Source organism: Anas acuta, chromosome 7 (genome assembly GCF_963932015.1).
Source record: "Anas acuta chromosome 7, bAnaAcu1.1, whole genome shotgun sequence".
Taxonomy (NCBI): domain Eukaryota; kingdom Metazoa; phylum Chordata; class Aves; order Anseriformes; family Anatidae; genus Anas; species Anas acuta.
Window position 1 is genome coordinate 38154569 of NC_088985.1, and position 26057 is coordinate 38180625.

The following is a 26057-nucleotide window of genomic DNA, read 5'->3' on the forward strand; positions in this document are numbered from 1 at the left end:
AAGGAATTGTCTTCTTTACATTTAAAAGTTGAATAATTTGGGGAAATTTTATAATTGTCGTGTGTTTCTGTATTAAATGGCTTAGATACTGTATATACTACTGCTACCGTATGTAGCGCTAATACTTTTTACGAATAGTATTAAAAATATGAGTAACAAAAGTAAAACAAAGTTCTGGACTTCGAATTGCTGTCATTTAACTTTACTGTTGACATGGCCTGTAATTATATGAGAAATAAATTGAATTAACATAATCTTCTTAAGAAAAGGGCCTAGGCATTCAGCCCTGGAAGTTTTTTACTTTTGTTTCATTGTATTATAGCAGTGGATTATATCTGCACTCCATCATTTTACAAGTTAACATTTATGTACATAAACCTGATTAAGTCTGTAACAATGCGGAAGATAGTGATAGCTGTAATTTCCATTCCATTAGAGTTGTACTTCTTTTCAATAATGTGTTTAGAATTACACAGCAAAAGCCTATCTTTAATGTCGGTAGCAGCAGTTCCTGAAGCTGTACAGAGTTACCTAATGACTATGTCTTTGTGCACAATTAGTTGACACTCAATGCTACAAATGTAGACTATCAAATGAAACTTTTGCTGCATAATTCTTCAAAATTAGTTTGGGGGAAAAACAAAAAAAAAAAAGAAAAAAGGAGATATTAAAATTTTAAAAAGTAAAGCAGCCAGCAAATCAGGTTGCCCAGAAATAAATCTGGAGCTTGAACACAAGTGACAGTATTATTTTTAATAGAATTACGGCATCTGAATAAAACAGATTTTTTAGAGCGCTTCATTTCTTCTTGTTTTAGTGATGCATGACATACAAAAGCTTCAGGATTGACAATTCTGTCACAAAAATCCAAATTTTCACCCATCTTTAAAACTATTTGTGCCTGGCTTAGATAGATCACTTATTTCCAAATTTTTGTTTAGTTAGCCTTATATTTCCATATCAACTAGAGTTGGACTCAATGATCCTTGTGGGTCCCTTCCAACCTGGGATATTCTCTAAGTGCGTATGAATGAACTATGACAAGGGAAATTCCAGTTTGAGTAAAGAAGGAAAAAAGTTTACCCTAAAGGCAGTCACACAGTGAAACAGATGCTTCAAAAGGGGCAAGGGGGTGCAGTCTCAAGCTTGGAGATTTTTGAAGCTCATCTGGGCAATGGCCGGAGCAGCCCCGTTGTCAGCCCTGCTTTGGACAGGGGTTGGCCTGGGCATGCCAGAGGTCCCTTCCAGCCTACGTGATTCTGCTATCCTAGATTATGAGAAAAAGAAAAGTTCCCTTGAAAACTGTTTTTAAATGTTATAGGTAGGCTGAATTATCCACACATTACTGACGTAGTCCAGGATTTCCCATTCCAGGATTCCAGTTTCATTTGCTTTTACATTTGTCAGACTTCAGGCGTGTGCGATGTTATTTTCCAGGTACTTTGCTAGGCTTTTCTTTCTTCCTGTAAGGAGCAGAAACAAAGCTGTATCCTTATACTAAGTTCTTAGAGCGATATCACATAAAGTGGTATCCTTACACATGCCAGATTTTGGCCTATGCATTGAAGAAAGATGTAGGCCAGCTGGGGAGAATTCAGAAAGAGCAAAAAGTGACTCAGAATCTAGAGAACATGACTTTAATTCATTCTATTAAGTTAATAGAAGCTTCTGGTAAAACAATCATGTTTAACTGGATTTTATAGCTGAGAACATATTGAGCTGTTTGGTTTTTTTTGTAGCATGCATATATCAGATTCAAAAAATTTAAACTTAGTACAATACTTTTGTTGTATGTTTTTGTTTAAGGTTAGCTCTCTAAATACATGTGCAGGTAACAGCTCACTTTCTAGAATCCTTCCACTCAGGTACTTTACATAATTGTTACCACTGATTTCACTAGAATAAAGTCTGCGTATGTATAAAACACCTCGATGTTAGCAATAGTAGATGCTTATGCATAAGATAAAATGCCATGATACAGAACTGTACCGTGAGGTGCCCGCTTATCTGAGCATTTACCACGTTCACTGCCTTTCCAAGTCAGCGTGAAGCAAAGGTACCGCAGCTGGGCCCCATGTGCGAACCCCATCCCCAGCCCTTCTTTCTGATCAAACACACTGTAACTTAATTTTATTCTGAAAATAATAACAACTTTCTCCCATCCGTGTTTTTAATCAACGACGATGCGTATGAGCAGTGCCCATGTGCGTTCTAAAAACAAGACACTTTTAATATAAGATTTGCCACTTTTCTACAAGCATAGAAGTTGTGACTGCGTATATTTTTCTTTCTTTTTTTGAATTGTGGGCTTTCTAAGTGTAGTTATTTTCAAGTACAACAGTTGAACTTTAACTGTAACTTGCATTAAGACTTTTAAGCACTTAAGACTAATTACTAAGCCATTTTAAGACATTTATCTAGTTTTACCTAAGAGATAAAATGTACTTTCCCCCCCTAATAATACTCTCTATATATCATATAAATATTTAAAAATAATCACCTACATTTTTAATAACCAAGGGCCAGAGTATAATCAAAGTTTAGTTAGAGACAGCAGAGCTTTATTAATTGCTAATAATACTGTATTCAGTATTTATTATATTCAGTTAGTTATTAAATAGCAGGTTGCAATACTTTTGTATCGGGATTTTTTTTTTCTGGTGGTGTGTCCTTGTTGCAGGATAGTTAACCTTGAGTCCTCTGCAAGAATGTCTCTTGTATTTTCTTATTTTCCTCCTCCATATTAATAAAAAAAAAAAAAAAAAGGCAAACCAAAAACGGAAAGCAAGCTGACTGGGTCACAGGGAAGTGTACTCATCAATTAAATGTGTGACAGTGTTTTCTGTTGGATGGACTAATATGTCAAGGAGAGGGGCTGGACCTCATGTTTGTGTTTTTGACAAATCAGCAAATGTTTCATCTCTGGATGTGCAGAATCTCATAAATAATGCAGCAGTCACAGAACCAAAACAGTATTCTGCCAGGAGGATCTCTAACATTACAGGGGTAAAAAGACAGAAGGAAACAAAATCATCCTTTTTGTTTAATGCATTGTTTCTTGTATACTTCTCAGTAAGACTTTATGTAGACACAGGATACTTTCTTTTCTCCACTTCAGCTGCTTCTGTTGGGTGAATCATATGTGTTTAAAGGCTCATCAAATTTTCATTTAAAATTCATTCATTTTTTATACTATGTTATAAAGTCTTTTTAGACTATCATTTCCTTTCTCACTTGATTTGCCTTTATTCTTCTAATACTTACATTTCCACTCGTTAACTGGGAGAAAGCGCTATGTTATGTAACTGTGAAGAGGTGAAAACAAGCAGTGAGCTCTTGGTAAGTACAGGTGAAATTTTGGAGCTTGCGCTGGCCTAGATAGAGCCAGGAGTGGGCTGTCTGAGCCCGAGAGGTATGGGCTAGTGGCTTTCCAGCACGTGGAGCTTCAGTGGAAAAGGAGCTTGTGCAATAACCAGAGAGATTTGAAGAAGACAAACAGGATTGTCTGTGTTAAGGGAAACTTTGTAAGTGTCAGCTTGGTGAAAACTTACATCAGGCTGCTTGGGGACAAACCTTCTGCAGAGGTTTTTAGGTGCAAGTTAGAAGAATGTTTATCAGGCATGTCCTAAATCAGTAACTGGCAAATCTGGAATATGTTCTGGTGGAGGAGCAGTATTTTCTGTGACAATACGGTTGTCTTTCTGTGCTGCCTTTTGCATGTCTCAGAAACAGTCCAGCTAACGCAGGTCTAGGACCTGCTGGGTCCTGTCTCAGTGCCACGTGCTGGTCTGGAGGAGGGCTGGCCAGCTCATCGCACTGCAGCAGGACACGCAGCGTGTGGCCGAGGGCAGCAGCCCAGGGCCCTTCACCAGGACCATTGCTGGCAGCCGCTGGTGTGGGACCATAGGCATTTCACCAGGTCTGAGAGCATCCTCTGGTCTCTTGTACTTCAGATTTTCATTTCTTTATTTTTCCTGCATAAGACATTGTGATTGCAATAAGCATTATTTTCATTCTGCTCTCGTTGTCTGAGCGTGGAGCACATTGCCATGAGTGCCTGTTGCAGCAGAGTTCACTCAGCCTTTCTGTAAACTGGATTGCAGCCATCTGAGGCTGGGTACCTGGAGAATGAGAGGCATACAATTATTGGACATGGGAAGCTTGGAGTGGGTTTCCTTTTATCTTAGGGGAACTCTGTGGCAGGGAAAAAGGTCCTCAAATCAATGTCTATAAATACCCGAAGGGCAGGTGCAATGGAGTCAGAGCCATGCTCTTTATAGTGGTACCCAGTGCCAGGACAAGAGGCAATGGGCACTGACTGGAGCACAGGAGGTCCCCCCAAACCTCAGGAAGCACGTGTGAGCTGTGCGGTGATGAACCACTGCCACAGGTTGCCCAGAGAGCTAGTGGAGCCTCCTCCTTGGAGATCTCCAAAAGCCTCCTGGACGTGGTCCGGGGCTATATGGACCCAGAGGTCCCTGCCAGCCTCGGTCAGTCTGTGGTTTGGGGATTCTGTGAATCCATAGCAAGCTGGCCGCCTTTTTCACCAGCCAAACAACACAACCTGCATTGCAGTCAGTCTGAAGATAGATAGCATTTCACCCAAGTGCTTTAGCCTGTAAAGTAAGGGGTATGCTTAAGTGGTATCCTGAATAAAGATGCGTTCTTTAATGAGGGACACAATAAACCTTAAATAAAAGCTTAAGATCTCAGAAATCTGCAGAAACCAGTAAAGTACTTAAGTATTTGTAAGGGAGAGGTACTAATATCGTGCTAAATATGGGTGGACTTCATTATGCTTTTAAAATCAATTTGCTGGGATGGGTGGGAGTTTATATGTTTTTCTGAACATAGTAGATACTACTTGTATGTTTACATGCTTTATTCAGTCATAGACTGAATCATGAAAACTCTTACATAATTCAACAACTGGATTAAGTCACTGTTTTGAAAGAAAATAAGGAGAATAGGTGCTCAAGACTAGATCAGCAGAAGGAGTTATGATTACACATGCTGTATAAATCCAAACTATTAATGCATAATGCATAATATTTTAAGTGGTAGCTCTTTATTTGGGGAGGGAGGAGGAGAACAGGATGCTAAACTCTACTTCTGCTTATATGTAATATGACACGCCAATCATGCTGGTGTCAAGAAACTTAACATGTATTCAAGCAGCTAAGTCCCTGCTAGATATTTTTATATTCTTTCTCTTCAGCTCAGTGCATTGTAGGAAAATACTTGACTCTGTAGTCTTCACACTGGCAATAGCAGTAGCACTTGCTCTCCAGGTGTGACTAGCAGAGGACATACTGTACTGTTCAGTCATTGTAACTATTGTCAAAACACTTTTTCACTAGGAAAGTTATATAAACATGTACAAATATTCCCAACATTCCTGTCGGATTTTCAGTTTTACGCGCACTCTGCAGTTGGCAGCTATTGAGTCTGCACAGCTTAGTAGGAAGATGGAAATCACAGAATCAGAGAATTGTCTAGGTTGGAAAAGACCTCAAGATCATCGAGTCCAACCTCTGCCCTAACACTAACCAGTCCTCCACTAAAATGTATCGCTAGGTTCAACATCTAAACTTCTTTTAAAGACCCCCAGGGATGGTGACTCCACCACTTCCCTGGGCAGCCCATTCCAATGCCTCACAACCCTCTCAGTAAAGAAGTTCTTCCTAATGTCCAACCTAAACCTCCCCTGGCACAACTTTAGCCCGTTCCCCCTCGTCCTGTCACCAGGCACATGGGAGAACAGACCAACCCCCACCTTGCTACAGCTTCCTTTAATGTACTTATAAAGAGCGATACAAGCCAGGATGCCGCTGGCCTTCTTGGCCACCTGAGCACGCTGCTGGCTCATATTCAGCCGACTGTCCACCATCACTCCCAGGTCCTTCTCTGCCTGGCAGCTCTCCAACCACTCATCTCCCAGCCTGTAGTTCTGCTTGGGGTTATTGCGCCCCAGGTGCAGGACCCGGCACTTGGCCTTGTTGAACTTCATACAGTTGACCTCAGCCCATCGGTGCAGCCTATCCAGATCCTCCTGCAGAGCCTTCCTACCCTCGAGCAGATCGACACACGCACCTAGCTTGGTGTCATCTGCAAACTTACTGAGGGTGCACTCAATGCCCTCATCCAGAAAAAACGAAATCACAGAAATCCTGTGACTCATGCTCGAAGGCAATTGACTCTCTCAAGCCTTCCCTTGTTTCTTCACTATGCAGTCTCCTAAAGCATTTGTTTTGCACTTGGTGTGTAACAGAAATTGTCAGAATTGTCACAATTCTTTTTATTGTAAAAGAACTGTGGGGAAGCGATCTGTGTTTAGAAAGGTGCTTGTCTGTGTTACTAATTACGTCCATTCATTTAGTATTTCTAAAAGTATGCCTGATAATTATGTCCTTACCATGCTTAGTCAAATGTTAATGATCTTTATAATAGTATACAAAGCTTCAGAGAAACAGCTAAGGAAATTAATATTTTTATAGATTTTATGAAATGCAAAAATCATGTTTTTATTGCAGAGCATGATGCTTTAGTTTTTGTAAGCCAAAGTAGATATTTTTATAATTTCCTATTTTATTGCTTTTTTTACAGGCTCTAGGAAGTTTTTACTTTCTTCATGAATCTTTGAAAAACATCTACCAGTTTGATTTTAAAGGTAAGCAAAGGAATTAAATGCCATTAATTGTCAATTGGCTTTATACGTGAAGGCAGTTTTCTTGTCATCTTTTCCTAATAGTGGTACCTAGCAGTTTTTCCATGATATGCAAACTTCTGTATAATGCATGCAAGTCTACTGATGGTAGGATTTCCTTTTCTTACCTTTTATAGACCTCTTAGAAGAAGTCAATGGGCTGGCCACAGGTTGAAAACTGGTGCATTAATCATTCACATGCAAAAGGGACCTTTGGGTCTATAGAGATCCCTGATGATTTCAAAAGAACTCTAAATACCCTCAAGGTTCTTCTATGTAGATCAGATGTAGGACCAAGACCTTAAATGTCCAGCAGTGATGGTCATTCTGCAAAGCTGCTGAGCTAGATTTATGGCTCAAATTACTTTGGAGCAGTACAGGTCAGTAGGAAAGTGCCACTGTTTCTAACCCGCATTGATCCATCAGGTTAGAAATCTTGCTAAATCTCAGAAGTTTAAAAGTAATGCAGACTAGGTACATTAAATATTAGAAATATCATAGGCGATTATTGAATGCTTCCTGAAGATGTATATAGCAAAGATTACACAAAACGTTTTTATAAACATATTTCAGTTCAGAACTGTCTGTACATGTAATACAAAAATCTTGCGAGCTTCATTTAGCTTACTGAGCAAAATCACATTAACGTTACATCTAGCATCCCATTAATTTGAGACACTGTTAAAATGATGGTAACTATAGAGTGAACTAATTGTCTTAATTATATAGATTAATTAGTTTTATTCTCAGTAGAGACAAATCATCTCTGCTCATTTAATCAAGGGTACAGGGTCTTCCTTTCTTGAAATAGTAGTTCTTGAATTTAGTTTCTTGAATAGTAGTATCTTGAAGAGTAGTTCCTTGAATGGTAGTTCAACATATATAACAATTAAAGGTTTAACCAGCGTTATTCTGTCTGTCATCACTGATTTCAGTGCTGAAGGAAAGTTTTAGATCTAATATCACAGGCAGTTCAGAACATATTTTATTTCTGAGCGAGCATATTGGAAAAGTCAATAGTGATGTAAGGACTTCTAACAAGAGGTCAGCCTGCATGTCTAGTCTTTCTCCCAAACCAGAACAGTTCAGCAGACACTTAAGTAATGACTTATAATAACTATGAAATAATGAAATAATAACTGTGTGCAGGGTTTAAATATTGGAGGAAATCGACTTTGCTCATGAAGCTGGGTGTCTAAGATGTTGCCCAGTCCCCAGATTGAACAACCTACTGGTCCACTGTGCGTGTGAAAGAGAAAGAGCCAGTAAAAGAGGCAAAGAAGCATGCATTTGTGTCCAAGATAGAAGCATTCATGACTGTTCATTCATTTTGCCTTATGAATGGCTTTGTGTTATAATTTGTGAACTATATCTGCAATTCCTGATTAGGTGCCACCACAATTTTACAGCACCAGTGCTGGAGGACTTAGCAGTTTCTCTCTGAATTCCACCTAAAGCTTCCTCCCCTTTTATCATATTTGAGAGGTGTCCAGCTCTAGCAACATTTGACAGAGTGAAATGATGGTTGTGTTAGGAGAAGAGGAGCATTCTGGGTCTATTCATCATTGATTGACAGCTTATTTTGCTACTGTAGAGCTTTTAAAAGAAAATGTAAAAATTAGAAAAAATGAGAAAACAGAAGACAAAAGTCTAGATAAAAATAATAGATGTAAAAAGAATAAACAGGTACTTGTTCCAGAAAATAAACATTTTAAATGTTCAGTGCCTCATTTTGCTGAGCAAAACCTGTCATACACTCTTTAGCAAAGCCAGTTGAGGTGTGAACCATGGACATAAAGATGTTTTTGGCCAACTCATAACTTGGAAAAAACGCTCTTAAGAAAAATCAAAGGAAATCAGGTGCTACACTGGAAAAGTGTTATAAGTCACCTGCTGTTCTCCTAATGTAGAGTAGAATCAGTCTCCCAATGTAGTGTTTGTAAAATATAACCCTGAAGGCTCCCATCTTTCAGGCAAAATGTAAAACTTGCCTCCTCTCTCATGACTATTGACATTTTCACGGTGCATTAAGCTCTTAAATCAGAGGTAAAATCCAAATGGATACAAATGTTGTCTGCACAAAACTCACTATGAAATTCTGGTTCTACTCAAAAGCATGCAAAAAATCCATGTTTAAATACAATTTAAAGTTCCTGTAACATAACTATATCTTTTCAAAATTCACTACCTGGTTAGACGTGGCTTAATACAGCCTTTAGAAGAATATAGATTGTTTCTGGTTTTGAGTTCTCAAGAAGAAATATTTGAGTTTAAAAGTAAGAACAACTTTTTCCTACAGCCTCATTCATTAATTCTACAGCATAGAAGGTGTTGGACTATTTTTACAGTTGTCAGAGGCCCAAAAGTTTGCTCACAATTTAAACTACTGAAAAGCTGTGTGCTCTGCAGAGCCATCATGTAGCAGAGGGGTTTGCTGACTGGGGTGTTAGGCTGACTTCAGTCCATCTCTCATCCATTCAACAGTGCCACAGCTTTGATTAGCAGAACAAATCTTGTTTTCTCTGGTGTGAAATCAGAAACAGTGTGAAAGTATTTTTACTTGGAGATTCATTAGAAGGCACGCTTCTTTTCTGTTGCACTGGCTTATCAGCAGTCATGTAAACGAATCACTAGTTCATATTTAGCATTGATGTTAACATAAGTTGATGGTAAAATTCCTGCTTTTTGCCAAGTGCTACCTTTTATTTAGGTTCTCACAGAAAAAGCCTTCAGTCCTTACAGATCTGCCAAATGTATTCTGTATCCTGAATGACATCAGGATCTTTTTGCTGACACTGTTAAACTTGTGAAAGAGGCACATCCATCCATGATCTACTTAGAATGATGCTGCATTAGTTTATCGGGACATTTGTTTAGTCTTCCTATGGGAGCCAGATCTCAAAGTGATTGGCACATAAAGAATGATTTCTTTTTCCCCTGAAGAAGTATTGCTACATTACAGTAAATGCTTCCTCTGATGATATAAAATACTTTATCTAGACAACTTAAAGTGACAAGTTTTTGTGTTGCTTGGTATTTTCACCAGATATCCAGTAGAACTAGGCCATTCCGGGCTCTTGACAATAGCGGTTTGGGAGTTTTTCTCTGATGCATACCTAGTCAAAACTCAATCCAGTTGGATAGTTCCAGCTTAATGTTAACTGTCAGGTAGCTACCCAGCTTCCCATGTCAGAGGAGTTTGATAAATTTGGTCAAGTTCTCACTTCTAGAGATGCCAGGACATTGCTCTGATCGGGAGAAAGGCTGAGTACAAAGTGGTTCAAAAAGCAGAACTGCTTGTTCATGGTCCATATAGATCCATAGATTGTTCTTTAAGGTTGGAAAGTCTGTGTTATTTCTATCTGTGATGCAACCATTCATTAAAAAGTTCTAAAGAGCTTTGCTTTACCACTAAATCTCTTTTACAAACACAGTACCCATTCCGGCTTTAAATTCACATGTCAACCTTGTGCTGATAGCAAGAAATTGATAATCTGAAAGAGTTGGGTGGCTACATTGTCACAGCACATACAGATGTGCAGATTGGATGGAGCGAGTCTCATTCATCTTCTACGTATTCACACATTAAGATTTTTATTGTCTTGGTTTACAAAAGGCCTATTTCTCCTGAGGTCTGATTTTTATTTTTTTAATAATTTTCACTCTCTGAACTGATTAATGGGCATCAAACTAAAACTGAAACTTGTTGATTACATTACTGGCCTTCTTGATTGATGAAGGCTGGCATGTAGCAGTAGGGACGCTGGCAGAGTTGGAAACTGTTTCCACCTATGCACATGGGGACTGCTGTACTATATCAGACCAGTAACTGTTTTTAAATATGGCAGAGATTCAGAGGAAGATGAAGGAAATCCTCTGGTGGGCAGCTATAGAACAGTTACATCTCAGGAGTCAGTCAAGGTTAGACCGTAAAGTTTAACAACAGTCCTCTCGAGGGCTCTGCTCATGCATGTATGATTTCAGTTGTAATTCTGGGTATTTAAACAGTTATGAATATCCAGTATTTTTCAGGATCTTGCTCAAGTCTGACGGTCTGGGATAATAAGATGCCCATCATCAAAATAATGCATTAGGTAGAGAATAAACTTCATGTTTATATTGTGTTTCACATAGCTATTTCTGAATGTAATTGACTGTTCCCATTCCTGTCTTAGGACATAACAGAAGAAATTTCTGATTTTCCTGCTGTAAGCCACTCAGTATTTAGTTTCAGTGCAGTTTTCTGCCTGCTACTCTCACTTCTTTGAGGAAAAACATGCATTCTCTCCATTATAGGTATTTTTTTCCCCATTTCTTGTTTTATCTCAGAGTATGGTAGTGCTTCAGTGACTTCAGTGGATTACTTGACCATGTCACCTTTCTTTGCAGGAGAAATTGTTAACCAAAAACAGATTTAATTTTCACAGAAGAAGCTGCCTACCTGTTTTTCAATTTCTGCTTTTCTAGGAGGCGTTTGAGAAAATAGTGAGGAGGCAGTTGCACACTCAGGCTGGTCAGATTTAGATTTTAATAAGGAATTGTACTAATGCTATAAAAAAGACCTGGACATACTGGAGCAGGTCCAGCAAAGTGCCACTAAGATATTGGAGCATCTTCCATGTGAGATGGGGATGAGAGATCTGGGACTGTTTTTGTCTTGTGACATGAAGGCTGGAGAGGGGCCTCATCAGTAAGTGTAAATACCTGCAGGGAGAGTGCAAAGAAGAGGCAGCCAGGCTCTTCTCAGTGCTGCCCAGTGACAGGACAAGAGGCAACAGGCCCAAATTTAAATACACCACTTAAATGTAAGAGAAAATATTTTTGATAGGAGGTCAAACACTGGAGCAGGCACCCCAGGAAGGCGGTGGGGTCTGTGTTCCTGGAGAGGCCCAATCCTGAGCACCCTTCTGTAGGTACCTGCTTGGAGCAGGTTGGGACATGGATCTCCAGAACTCCCACCAGCCCCACCGACTTGTCTACTGGTGACTTCTTCCCACCTTGCTACAAAACTGAGGTGTTCATACTTAAAAGCTATTCACTAAAAGATTTGTTGACCTGAACCTTGAAAAACAGCTTTTTTTTTTTTTTTTTTTTTTCCCCCTTGAGAGTTTGAGGAGGTGGTATTTGGGAATTACACATCCTTCAGTAAATCCTGGTATTTGTACTCATTCCTACGAAGCTTCCTGCAATAGCTGGATTATTAATCCTGTGCTAGTCAGCTCCTCCAGACAGACACAGCTTACTGTCTAGTATCCTTTATTTTAGTTTTTTAACTGACACAGCTAGCCAAGCAGCAGATTTAAATGTGGCCAGACTCTAAGCAGATGATAATTGTCAATATTGTTGATTTGAAGCAGCAGGCCAAAAGCTGAGATAATCTTAATGACTGCATACTAGTTTGCTGTGTAAAAGTTGTGATTACAGATGTGTTACAAATGTGATGACAAATGTGTTAACAAGCATAAGTTGATGTTCAGATAGGTAGACTTAAAATCTGAAAAAAATAGTTGCTAGATAAACCATGGAGATAATCATCACTCATAAGTAACACTTTTCACCTTAATGTGTTTTTTATTAATTTTCCTGTTAATTATCCAGTGTGAATTGCTGGATATTGGCTGAGGATGCAAATAGGTGTTTCTTTGAAGAGCCATGTCAGGAAGTGTGAGTGCTTGAGTATACAGAGGCTGAATTCATAATTAGAGCTCCAACACTTCACATCGCTCTGAGTAGTAAAAATAATAATACCCCTAATTGTATAGCTTGAGAATGTCAGATGTAAGAGAGTATGTTTATACGTTTTAGTAGTCTGAGTTTTGTTTTGTTTTGTTTTTTTCCCAAGAACAACTCAGTGCTTGCCTACTTCTGCTAAGACCTTACCTGTTACACAGATGCAACAGCTTTTCCAATGAGTGCTGTAAGTTGCTTGTAACACTGAATATATGTATGTTAAGTTTGTTTTATATCTATTCCTAGCTAAGAAGTATAAAAAGGTTACTGGGAAAGAAATCTACTCAGACACTTTAGAAAGCACGCCCATGCTGGAAAAAGAGAAGTTTCCACAGGATTATTTCCCTGAGGTATGTACATTCCCAAATATCAGGTTTCATTCTGATTTGCTCTGATTATTTGAGTAACTGTTCTAAGAATGTAAATAAGATCAGTATTGAGTCTTGATTTTTTTTTCTTTTCTTTTTGGTGTATCGGTTTCTTATAACCAGTTTCCTATATAGATGACGGTTTCTTATATATATGTTTTAAACCAATGCATGAATTTACTAAGTTCAAATGTAGTACTTTGTGTAGCAGAAAATGCTTGTGAAGGATGGAGACAGTGATGAAAAGTCTTGTTTATACATTTAAAACCAAAGAAATAGCACACAGTGCCAATTGCAAGCCTGTTTCAGGGGGTCTTAACTCCCTGACAGGGTGAGACACAACTCCAAATTGATTCCATTTGTATTCAGCTGTTGCAACTCATGGTTGCAGTGATGCTGGCTTTTCTTTGGCACTGCTAGGTACTGCTGCAGATATAGGGGGAACTCTTACTGGTACAAGAAAGCACACAACTTTCAAACATACAGATGTTTTTCTTCACACTGCCGTTGTATTCCCTTCTGTTTCTGCTCTCCTAAGAAGAGCGTACTGTGCGTCTGGACTAAAGCCTTTTCAAACCCAGAAACACAGGATAACCTGATGCTTTCCTTCCATTGCAGCTGCAAGTGCAATTGCACGTGTGACTTTGCATGCAGTTCTTGTACTTGATGACCGTAATTTCTTCATTTTTTAATTTTAAGAACATCTAGATCATGTCTAAGTGTTTAACAGTTATTGTTTACTACAAACCAGGTGAATACATTTGTTGAATTCACGTACCATTTGCGGATTAAATTGGCTCACTTTAATATTAGAAAGAACTAAATAAACTTTAAAAATTACTCAGAATGTGTAAATATCCACACTTACAGACACTGAAGTAATAATACATGTGTGCTTGGAACAGGGTTGCATAAATAGTTTGAAGCTGCTGGGATGTTGGTTATTCTTTTTTCTTTTCTTGGATGCTAATTTTATTTTTGTAATGTTTTTTATCTCTCTGCTGGAAGGGAAAACTGTCTTTGATGTAATTTTACAAGTTTTTACTTCTTCTAATAAACATCTTAAATATTTTTTGGAGTTAAGTGTTACATCATGTTGAAGGAAATTCAAGTGGTTACTTGGATATTTATTTTTCTCCTCTATCAGCAATAAACTGTAGCAGTATGGGTCATTGACAGCGTAAGTAGGACATGAACACTGCTGTTGAATGATTTTATTGTAATACTGAGAGCACTGAACAGCAGCATGATTTCTGTTAACACGTAGCTGGAATAGGCCAAATTAGGAATTGTTCATTGATACCTAGGAAGAATTATTTCCATCATTACTTCAGTACTGTTGTTTAATCATGAGACTGGCAAATTTGTAACTTCATAGAATCATACAATGTCTCGGGTTGGAAGGGACCTTAAAGATCATCCAGATATAACCCCCTGCCACAGGCAGGGATGCCACCCCCTAGGTCAGGTTGCTCTGGGCCCCATCCAGCCTGGCCTTGAACACCTCCAGGAACGGGGCATCCACAACCTCTCTGGGCAGCCTGTGCCAGTGCCTCACCCCCCTCTGAGCAAAGAATTTCCTCCTAACCTCTAATCTAAATCTCCCCTCTTTTAATTTAAAACCATTCCCCTTTGTCCTATCATTATCTGATTGATCAGAGTCACTCTATCTTTTTTATAAGCCCCCTTGAAGTACTGAAAAGCTGCAATTAGGTTATCCTGGAGCCTTCTTTTCTTCAGGCTGAACAGCCCCAGCTCTCTCAGCCTTTCTTCTTAGAAGAGGTGCTCCAGTGTACCTCTCATTTCCTCCTCTGCCTTCTCCTCCCTGTCCTGCTGAGGACGGGCAGTGTGGTACTCAGCTGCCTCCTGACATTAAACCGTGCTCACTCATAATTAAGACATGAACAAATCCTTGAAAGGTCTGTTCTCGCACACAGCACAATACCTGGTAATAGTGTTGCTTGCAGGACGTATAGAACAGGCTGGGGGATTAATTTGTTTTATTTCAGAGCTTCACACAGTCAGAGAGGAAGCTGCTAAGGGCTCTCAGGAACTGCATTGATGAAGATAGCAGCAGCATCGATATCTACAATTCTGTGACTTTTTGTGGTCATTCAGTGTGTAACCAGGCACACATCAAGCCAGCATATTTTTTGTTTGAAAAATTAGGAAACTTGAAAAATTAGGAAACAATTGTGATCATTTTATACTACACTGTTTTTCATTTTGGACTAAAGACCAAGGAGTCTCTCAAGCATACATAAGCACAGCAAGAACAATAAAAAAATAACAGTAACATAATTTTGGTTCTCTTATACACATTTGATAATATTTTTAAAGCTAAAATTAATTCCTGATATTACCTGTTTTATTCCTAGCCAAATGCTGCTAATAATGATACTAATTTAAAGACCACAAAATAATTTGTATTTTGAAAATGAGTTCACACAGCAGAATTCATGAACAGCGTATCACATCAGATACTACATTTACATGCTCTTGCATGTTTTAGCCAGACTTCTCATATCACATTTACAATATTTTTGTGTGAAAAATGGTTTAAGACTGATTTCTTTTCTTTTTATTACTGCTGTTTAAGGATGATCTAAAAGTAATTACAATGATTGAGGCATAATGCAATTCAAAATAATTACAGCCCACTGCATATAAAACTAACAAAACTTTCTGTCTTGATTTATGGGGCCTCTTGGCTAGGCATAAGACTCAAATGATGCCTCTGGGAGCAACACTCCAGATAATGTTAGGCCATTTTAAAAAAAGCAGATTTGTGTAGTCTATCAGGCCTGAGTAATTTTTTTTTCCCATAGTGAGAAATTGGTTGTTATCATAGATCACAGATACTGCTCAAAGCTCTTATGAAAGATGAATTAATTTCACTAATGCTTTAATGCAAACCTTTCATGGAGAAGGCTGTATGGTGATAACCTTACTGCGGTCTCTCCTTTCTCAATGATGATTTATGTTGTCTTTTAGTAGATGAAACTGCCTGTATTCACAATCCATCTGCTGGCTAAAGGAATCCTATTAACAGAGGATCTGAGAAGAGACTTAATATTGTAAGGTGAAAGATGTGGTATCCCCTTTCTGGGATGTGAAGTTGGATGTTTTTTTCTTATTTTAAAATGTAGATACCTCTCTTAGAGCACAGATGATCTATATCATCTCTACCTGGTTTTATGTTGTTTTACAGATGGTGGATCAGCTAGTTAATATATGTTACAGTCAAAATAAAGATCATTTCTTTAAAATCTGGAATATGAAACAGTTTTTTCTTTCTGCCTTTCTAGGCTATAGTTCTTTACATTCTGTTCCAAAATTTTCTTCTTTCCAAGCACTGTATTTGAGAATATTAAAGCACATCAATGACCCAAAATATGTGAGGCACGTTGCTCATCTGCAGTACGTATCTAAGGTGAAAGACAACATTTATATATTTAAGTTAAACAATTGTTCACCTATGGGGCTGTATTTGGTCCAAAGCCTACTAACTTTTCCTTTCTTAATGTTAAATGAATTATTAATGTCAAGCATGTGAATTATTTACTGAAGCTAAAGGAATTAATTGTTTTCAATCTATCAATATCTAAAGGTAATTTACAGTTTTTTGTGTGGAACACACAAATTACACACTAAAACAAACGCCGTTTTATGAAATAGAGGCATAGGTGTCCTTGCTTTATTCAGCCTAGGCTGAGTAATGCATTCATCAGATCTCCAGCGCAAGCTGAAACACCTCCCCGGTCTCCTGTGCTGGCTTTCTCTTGGGCTGCAGTCTTTTGATTAGGCCCAACCCATCATGTTTCCATCCACCATTGCTGTTTTTGTAATTATTTTAAATCATATGTTCCAGTAGTAATATAATTTTTCTGTATAAATACATCCAAAAGAAAGTCATACGTAGTCAGTTGCTGAGTTAGGCTTATCCTAACATTAACAGCAAAGGCACTGTGAGATAAGAGTTCCAATTTTGGCATTTTGGGACAAGTCATGTCACCTTGTCATGACTAGCAATCTCATGTGTAGCTGTCATGTTATCACCATGCTACTACTACTGTAATAATATACATTTTGTTATGGTAGTTATCTACCTTTAGTAAATACTGCATTCTCAGAATACTTCAGGTGAAATGAGCTTCAGAGTTGCTATTGTATTTTGGTTTGGGGGCCTAAAATTTAGGTCCTTTGCTTATACTCCCATCAACCCTAAATTCTGCTGTTCGAGAGAAAGGAACTCCTGTAGATTTAAATGTTATTTGGAGAGTTTAGTAAAATACAGGAGAAAAAAGATGTCATGAAAGAAAACAGAATAAATTGTATCTCTGTGGATATGAAGTGTGAGAACAGGCTGGTGGTTTGTGTTACTCATTGTTTTATATGTATACCTGTACCCATTGCTTCCACAGGCCTTCTGCCAACTTGACATTGTAACTTCAAACTTTCTTACAAGTAAATACTTAACTCTGTCTTAACATCAAAAGCTGCATATTATTGTATTTCTGTTTTCTAAAATAACTTTCAGTGAACAAATTATATATTGCTACTGGTTCGTTTCTTCACTGGTGATGTGTATACAAAAAAGCCAACAGCAATAACGATTGAAATGTTACATGGTGTTGTATGTGAAAATAAGTGGAGCAAGTGTATGTTTTATCATGTATTTATTATATTTGTTTACATCATACACAGACTTAAATTTGGTCTTCTGGTAGATGTATTATTAAGTACAACTCTATGCTGTATTCTGGTAAATAAATGGTAATCAAAGCAGTATGTCAAAAAGCAAATTATCACTTAAATTACTGATATTACACTACATAGTAGACTTTGTCACTCGATGATTAACTTCACATTCTTGAGGTCTCCTTATACATTTTTTGATAAGTGAACTTTAAATTTATATAATGGCTCTTAAAAATCTTTTACCAATAAAAATATGACTGAATAGTGCTGTTCCAATATTTGGTTAGTGTTCAAAGGCTGAGTTAGGGTTGAATTTCCCATGTACTATGCAGCATTCTGAAATACAGGAAGATCAGAAAGAAACTTTGAAGAATTTGTATACAAACTAATAAAAACACAGTAACATAAATTCTTTAATTTTGTGAATTGATCTAAGGAAAGAAGGAAAGTCATTTGGGGGCACGAGCTGAATTCCACATGGTTTTTATGGAAAATTGCCCCAAAACATGCATTTTCTGCTGGTCAGTAAAACATTAAGCATTTTATGAGTACATGAGATGCAAGTTTCTGCATGAGTTCTCATTGCAGCAGCACAGGCCTGTTAATACCGAACAGTGCTAGGTGTGTCGGTTGTTCTTCCTGTTCAGTGCTTGGCTGGCTCACATAGGAGATTTCCCATCTTCGTCTGTGAGCTGTGGTGTCCCTTTAAGAAGCTGCAATTACACTGCAGTCATTGCCACTTTAATATGTCTTTCCTTCATGCCCCTGTTTTGTATGGTTGAATAAACCCTTGCTGGGTCAGTATTTAATTTGATATGGTCCCTCTCAGTAAAATGATGGAGAAAAGATGAATTAAAGCTCTGTGCTAGTCATTATCAATCATGGTTTGTGTGCATTACTTATTGCTCACAGTGCTTTTTGACATTAGCCCTCTATAACCTCTCTCTTCATGTTAATGTTGTCTGGAGGTCCTTTTACCCGATGTAGCAGAGGTTATTTATGTAGGTGGTGTTTCTAGGGGGTTTTAAAAGGTCAGCACGATCTCCTGAGAGACTCTATTCACAAAGAAAAGGCTGATGGAATGTAACTACAAGTTTTCAAATTGTGATTTTTCTTAAGGACTTCTAATAGGGATTTGCTGGAATTTCAGTTACACTTATTAAAGCAGAAAAGTGGCAAAGTAACATCTACGATACACTACTGCCCTTAAAACGAATATTTGCAATGCATGCATGAGGAAACGCCAAACTACAGTAAGAGATTCCTGTGATTTACCATGTCATGAAACAAATTGTGTAAATACCTTTTAATTGGCTTGTATCAATGAAGGCTTGCATGAAACATAAGCTCTGCATCAGAGCTAAGGGCTGGGCATGCTTTATTACTGGTATTGCTTGTATTGGCATGGTGGTCGGTGACAGAGTCAGCGTGAAGGCCTGTGGGATGGCCTGTTGAAGAAGTGTGTGATGATTGACAGCAAGACTCTCAGTCTCATACGCTGTGGTTACACAAAACCTTAAGCTGATTGTACATACATGAGTCTATGGCAGCAGGCAGGACACATCCCAGGGAGAAAGGGATCCGGCTGATGTCGTTGTGAGGCCTTTCTTTGCCATTGGAAAAAGGAGAGCTTCTTGAGGGCTGGGAAAACATGAATGTCACAGCTGTTTTCAAAAAGCAGTCCCAGGCAGCCAGCTTGACCTCAAATGTAGGAAGATGGTGGAGCAAACCTTTCTAGGTGCCCTGTTGCGTGGACATAAGGGAATGCCCCGAATGTTGTTTACACTGACACTAGCAAGGCTTCTGATACAGTTTCCCATAGTACCCTTGAAGCCAAACTGGTAAAATGTGTCTGGAGTAGATGGACTACAAGATGACTGGGAAGTTGGCCATCAACCAGCCTCAGAGTGATGATCTGTGGTGCAGCTGGTGGCTAGTTGCTGGTGGTGTTCCTCAGGCTGATTCTGGGGTCATTACTACTCAACATCTGTGTTAACAGTTTGGACAGTAGGATGGAACAAATGCTCAACTGCAGATGATGTCAAGTTGGGGTAGCAATAAAGGTGGTAGAGGGCAGGGCTGCTGTTCAGAGGGACCTCAACAGGCTGAAGAAGTCATTTGATGGGTATGTTTGGCAAAGGTTGATGCCAAGTATCACCTAAAGGGATGGAATAACCTGTAAAGCAGTACAGGCTGGAGGTGACTGTCCAGAAAACAGAAAAGGACCAGGATCTTGTTGGACAGCAAGTACATGACCCAGCACTGTGCTTTGGCCGCATGAAATGACAACAATATCCTAGTTACATTCGGTTCCAGGAAGGGACTCTTCCCCTCTATTTGGCATCATGTCTCCAGTGTTTTGTTTTTGGGAACCCCTGGACCAGACAGATGGGGGCAAACTGGAGTAAGCACAGCAGAGGCACCGAACTGGTTGGGGCTAAACTGGGGGATGCTGGAGGAGGATGAGAGAGCTGGTCTATGCTGCAAGGAGAGGGTGGTAAGGCGTACCATGGTGCTGGCTGCTGCGGCCAGCTGCTGGCTTTTGAGGGGTGCAGCCAGGCTCTTCTAGGTGGTGTACAGCAGAAGCACAAGGGGCAGTGGTCAGCAGTTGCAGCAGGGGAAAAATCTGACTAAACGGGGGGTGGGGGGATAGGAGTAGACACAACACCATAAGGATAAACAGTAGAAGAGAGGAAGGCCCAGGTGGGTTTTGGAATCGGTGTCCTTGGGGATGCTCAAAACCTGACTGGATATGGCTCTAAGCAACCTAATATAATTGGCCCTGTTTCTCTTTTACATCTTTTGAAATACTTATTGTATTGCCAAAGAGGAAAACAGCAAATGAAAAATGACAGCTCAATTTGAAGCATTGTCTTGGACCACATTATAGGCTTGAACTATTTGATTTTAAGTTCAATGTATTATTTTTCAGTAATTAGGAGTTTGATACAGTTATTTTTAGGAATGAGATGACAGAAGCCCCTTTTCCAGTGAGATTATGTTTAGTGCAATGTTGGATGCTTTTAGCATTTAACTTTTTTGAGTGTTTTCATTTGGAAAAAAATGTTGACATTTTGCCAACTCTCAACTTGTAACAGTATTGCCATGGTCATCACAGGAACCCTGAATGGAAGGGACCTTATTGGATTATGGGATTTGTAGTTCAGATGTGAAGGCTGAGCTGTCAGGAAGAATTGGTGTATTATCCCTCCAGCCTACCTTTCAAATTGACCAGTGACTGCAAGAACCACAGAAAACATTGAAAATAAAGTAGATAATTATTTGTAGCTACCACAGTGTTTTTTTCAGGAGCTGCAGTTTAAGAAAAATTAAAAATTGGGATCTCTTAAGGGAAAATAATAAAGATTTAGATTCATTATTTCATCTTTGAATGTATCCATTGACTAGATTTTAGAATAGTGAACTGTTGGGGTTTCCTCCCTAAATACAATCTTTTTACACCTAAGCAAGGTTACTTGCTCTAGAAAGCATACATTTCTAAAAAGAAAAAAGAAAACAAAAACAAAAAAACACTGGGATGCATCAGCAAACAGTTGATGTCAATTACTAAATATCTCTAAAAATCCCAAAGAATATCCGGAGTCCAGAAACCTGTTGTAATATGCTGTGTTAATAATGAGGCCACCTCATTGTTACTGTGGAGTTCTGCCTTTGGACTTCTTTATAGCGCTGCATCCTCTTTGGACACGGTAAAGGTCAGATTGGCGGTCCTCCTCTCCTTGAAAACTGCCTAATTTGATGAAAAATATATACGCAGATAACTGATTTAATCTAAGTAATGCTAAAGATATGTATCCCAAGTCATATGATTTCTTTTTCTGTTTCTGACCAGAAACCATATATATGTTTTTCTTTCTTTACTACAATGTTTCAGTTCACCTTCTGTAATGCTAATAAATGAATATGCTTGGAAAAGGAAGGCATAAGAAAAGATGAAGTCTCTAAAGAAAGTGGAAGAAAACATGTCTTGACATTCTGGAGTTCTTTCCAGGGAGGTCATGGACAGGGAGATGAACAATTTTATTAAATAATTCAAAAATATGAGATTTTTGCAGTCTGGAGTTATCACAACTCCGATCATCAAAAACACCTATTCAACCTTGTGTGGAGTTGCAGAACTGATGCAGTCAGCTGCCAGCAGTCACCAGGTGGTGATCTGCATGGTGGCACAAGGGATGAACTTCACATGGGCTCAGAGGTGAAGACCATTTACTCTGTACAATCTCTGTTTATAAAATTTTTCTCTTTTTGTCTGTAGGAAATTTTTACATTTGGCAGAATATTTGTTAATGTATTCTTTTCCCTCTTATATATGTCCTGTGATCACACTGAAAGTTAACCAAGTACAGACATAAGTCAAGAACAGAAAGTTATTCATTTTGTCTCTATGGTATCAAATACAAATTTTGGTTCACTGGATAACGGACTTTGTTGTTAGTCACTGGTCTTGGACTCAGCAGTGTCAAGAGGACCATTTTCTTGTGCCGTCCATTGCTATAGCAATGCAAAGCTGATAAAATTCATTCAGGAAGAGCCTTGGACCCTCTTTCAGTGGGGTCAGCACAGCCAGGCCCTCAGGTATACAGCCAAGCTGCAGTTTTTCCTGCAGCTCTCACAGTAAAATTTGGCTGTAGAAGTCCGTGTGGGAAGGTCATACAAGCCTGCAGGAAAGGTGGTTCTGTAGTTACCACCTGAAGTAACAAATACTAATATCAGGTTTCCCAAACTTATAATACATAAATTTGGATAAAGATATGCTCTCGAATTTTGTAGACAGTTTTTTACTTCTTAGTTTTGTAGCATGCAGGTAACTTTTTTTTTTTTTTTTTTTACAAAATTATAACCTCTAAAGTTGAGTGTGGTCAATGAAATAAGCTGTCATTTACAGATAATTTTGCACATTTTTCTGGGTTTGAATAGAAGAGAAGAACTGCATATAAATGGTTTTCACATTCAAGCTTTCAAGAATAAGTCATTTACTCAGTAAAATAAACATTCTTATATCTTTGTAAGCATATTGTGAATCTAGGGAGAATCCTCATGGAAAAGGGGCCCTGGCAAAGGAGTTTTATGTCTGGTTGGTCTTGATTGCAGTTGCAGAAACTAAGGAGGTTTTTTGTTGTTATTTTGTTTGTGCCTAACGAGGGGAGGAAGAGGTGGAAGATACGTAACTGTTATCTGAAAGGTGATTAGAAAACAGTCCATTTAGATTTTACAAGGTAGTTCACCGTCTTGGGAGGATTTTGGACTTTGACATTTCATAAGGACTGTCTATTCACAGTGAGACAGATAAATACATCTGGCGAGTCTCTGAAGACTATAGGCAGTGCATTAGGAGAGGATTAGGGAGTGATACTCCTAACTGTGGGAAACACATTGCTGTGGCTGATGTTTTATTAGTAATAAGTGGTTGCAGTCTTTTGCTACAGAATCATTGGCATCATTATTTAGGCCTGTCTGGTGCAGCAGTCATTACCAGTGAACGTTTACCTAGCCCCACATTCATTGTTGGTGAATAAAAAGGATGCAGAATCATGTCTTTCTGTGGGATGTTGTAATTCATGGCAGCAGTTTAGGAGTGGTGCTGAAAAAATCCTTTTGCTGTACCAGAAGTATGGTATATTGGCAAGAGCGGATGTGTGGCTTTCTCGCAAATGTTACAGTTTTGATAAATGTAATGTTTTACCATTATTTAAATTCCCTTTAACTTTTATAGAAATATTAGGTGGGTTGGCTCAGCAGGAGAAATAGCTTTCTAGCACATCTCATTCATTTTAATTTAATGTAAATCTCTGACGACATTTTACAGGTCAGGTAAAATTACAAAGGAGACAAGACATTTATGCATAGGCAGTAAGAATTTGTTGTTTTAGGACAAACATAAGTATAAAAAGCTTTCCTAATTGGTTATCTAAACAACTACCAGGGCTTATATTAATTTTACACATAAGTTTATAACTGTATTTCAGAACCAAAAATGTAAATAATTCCAGGAGATTATGTATGTTTTCAAGCCTCCTCAGTCAGTGTGTAGTGCTGTTTAGTTATGTTGTATGATGAACTTTGTTTTACTTGCTTCTCTGTGTAAGTACATTTCACTTTCACAGTAATCCTTTGCTTAAGATGACTGATTCTTATTTGCTTCTTTTTCAGTGCAAGTGGTCCAGAAAAGGTTTCATTCGAACAAGGTGGTGTATTACTGATTGGTACGTTGCATCTTTAAATTATTTCTGATGATGTGTATTAAGTGTATTTTTATTAGCAACTATTATGGAGAAGGTATTCATATACATAAAGAATTGATTAGCTCCAAAGCAGTTACTTGAGTTTATTGAGCACATAACAATAAGTCGTAATGATGCACGACAAGATGTGATTTGAATATTCATACATATGTGCAATTAATACGGGATAATTCAAGTCATAAGCAATCTCTTGATCAAGCATAATCAAAAAGGTCTGGTGTATGTGACTAAGGAGACAGGTATGGAGTCACAGTGTGACACTTAAATGCATTCCCCAACCCCTCCCCATCACACCTGATACAGCCAGGGGTCTACAGAACATTGCATAGGTCAGACACTGGTCCTGGGTAGATGCAGCCCTCACTTCTTGGATTTGTGAGAAAAAAATGTTGTTCTTTGTGAACTCTTTGAGCTGGCCATTTAAGGCCCCATCAAATTTCCACTGAAGTAAGTGGAGGGACCCTACCATTAAGGAATGCGGCACTGTTACACCAGTTCTTACTATATTATTTTTACTGGAACAAAACTTTTTATCTCTCATATTCAGGTCAGGATTCCCATTTTAAATCTAAGGCATGGTCCTGTTCTCTGTGAGCTTGCTTATTTTCATCCCAGAGCAAAGTAAAGCACCTGGCAGCCCACCACTCTCTAACCAGGTTTGATGAAGGGGCAGCAGAGAGCTGGTAGCACACTTTTCATCTTTGTGCTCATTCAGTGCTTAGGAAGTGACTCATCGAACAGGTAGAGTGTAACCTGTCTGTTAGGAATACGGAGTCACATGTAAGATATGCTGTGAAAATCTGTGGAAGAAACAAATGGTTTTTGCTCGTAGAATTATCTATCAGCCTAAGCAAACCTTAAAGAGGGTTGAGGGCAGCAGACAACTGTATGAATATAAATGTTGAACATCATTATGATGCTGTATGTTAGAAGACTTTGGAAGAAGCAGTACCAAGCAGTATTGACAAGAGGTGTTTTTCATAACTGAAGATATTTACTGTGTTTGAAAATTCAGATTGTATTTTGTATTCTGTATTTAATAACAATAGTAGTAATAGTATATGTCAGATGGAGAAGTTCATCGTACAAAACATTATATATGAGAGAGCTTGAATATTTTCCTTGTCTTAATACAAGAAGAGTTCAATAAATCCACAGATAGTTCAGATTTCTCTAGCCCCACATGGAAATCTGACCATACCTTTTTACCATTTAGTCACAGTTCTGGTCTTTATTGCTTATTTTTGTTATAGCAACTGTAAAACGTGTGACTGTGCAACAGTTTTACATTCTTCCTGTAGTCATTTCATGTTTTAAAACCACAAGTTTGATCTTAAAATCTGATAAATGTTCATACAGCTTGACATCTGAGTGATTAGTAGTGTTCTTGCTTGTTTGCATAAGCATGTTCATTACACTAGGCAAACAAATGGTGAAAAATGAAAGAGCAGCAAATTTTCTCCCTTTATAAAATTTGTTTTGACTCAGAAACCAGGTAGGCAGCTATTCAGTAATTTAGGTTCTTGTTAATTTTTCTGGATCCATATGACATAGCATGTGACTCCACCCGTAAAGATCTGCAGAAGTAGGTAGCATTGCAGAGTCAATAAAACCATAAAATCATAGAATGGTTTGGGTTGGAAGGGACCTTAAAGATCATCTAATTCCAACCCCCTGCCATGGGCACGGACACCTTTCACTAGACCAGGTTGTCCAAAGCCCCCCCAGCCTGGCCTTGGGCACTGCCAGAGAGATGGGGCACCCACGGCTTCTTTGGGCAGCCTCTTCCAGTGCCTCACCACCCTCATAGGAAAGAATTTCTTCCTGACATCTGATCTAAATCTCCCCTCTTTTAGTTTAAAGACATTCCCCCTTGTCCTATCACCACACTCCTTGACAAAAAGTCCTCCCCCAGCTTTCCTGTGGGCCCCCTCTAGGTACAGGAAGGCTTCTGTGAGGGCTCCCCAGAGCCTTCTCTTCAGGCTGACCAAACCCAGCTGTCTTAGCCTGTCTTTGTAGGTGCTCCAGCCCCTTGATCATCGTTGTGGCTCTCCTCTGGGCTCGTTCTAGTAGGTTCATGTCCTTCTTGTGCTGGGGTCCCCAGAGCTGAATGCAAGGCTCCAGGTGGGGTCTCATGAGAGCAGAGCAGAGGGGGACAATCACCTCCCTCACACTGCTGGCCACACTTCTTTTGATGCAGCCCTGGATATGCTTGGCTTTCTGGGCTGCAAGTGCACATTGCCAGCTCATGTTGAGCTTCTTGTCAACCAACATCCCAAGGTCCTT

At 38.8% G+C, this 26057-nt stretch overlaps 1 protein-coding gene across 1 annotated transcript in view; it reads left to right on the forward strand.

The window, feature by feature from the left end:
- The window catches only part of INPP5A (inositol polyphosphate-5-phosphatase A), a 238091-nt gene that overhangs the window by 117473 nt on the left and 94561 nt on the right, over window positions 1-26057 (forward strand). The window contains exons 5-7 of the mRNA XM_068689358.1: window positions 6607-6670; window positions 12683-12786; window positions 23680-23732. Coding sequence (XP_068545459.1) covers window positions 6607-6670; window positions 12683-12786; window positions 23680-23732 — 221 coding nt within the window. The remainder of the gene's footprint in view (window positions 1-6606; window positions 6671-12682; window positions 12787-23679; window positions 23733-26057) is intronic.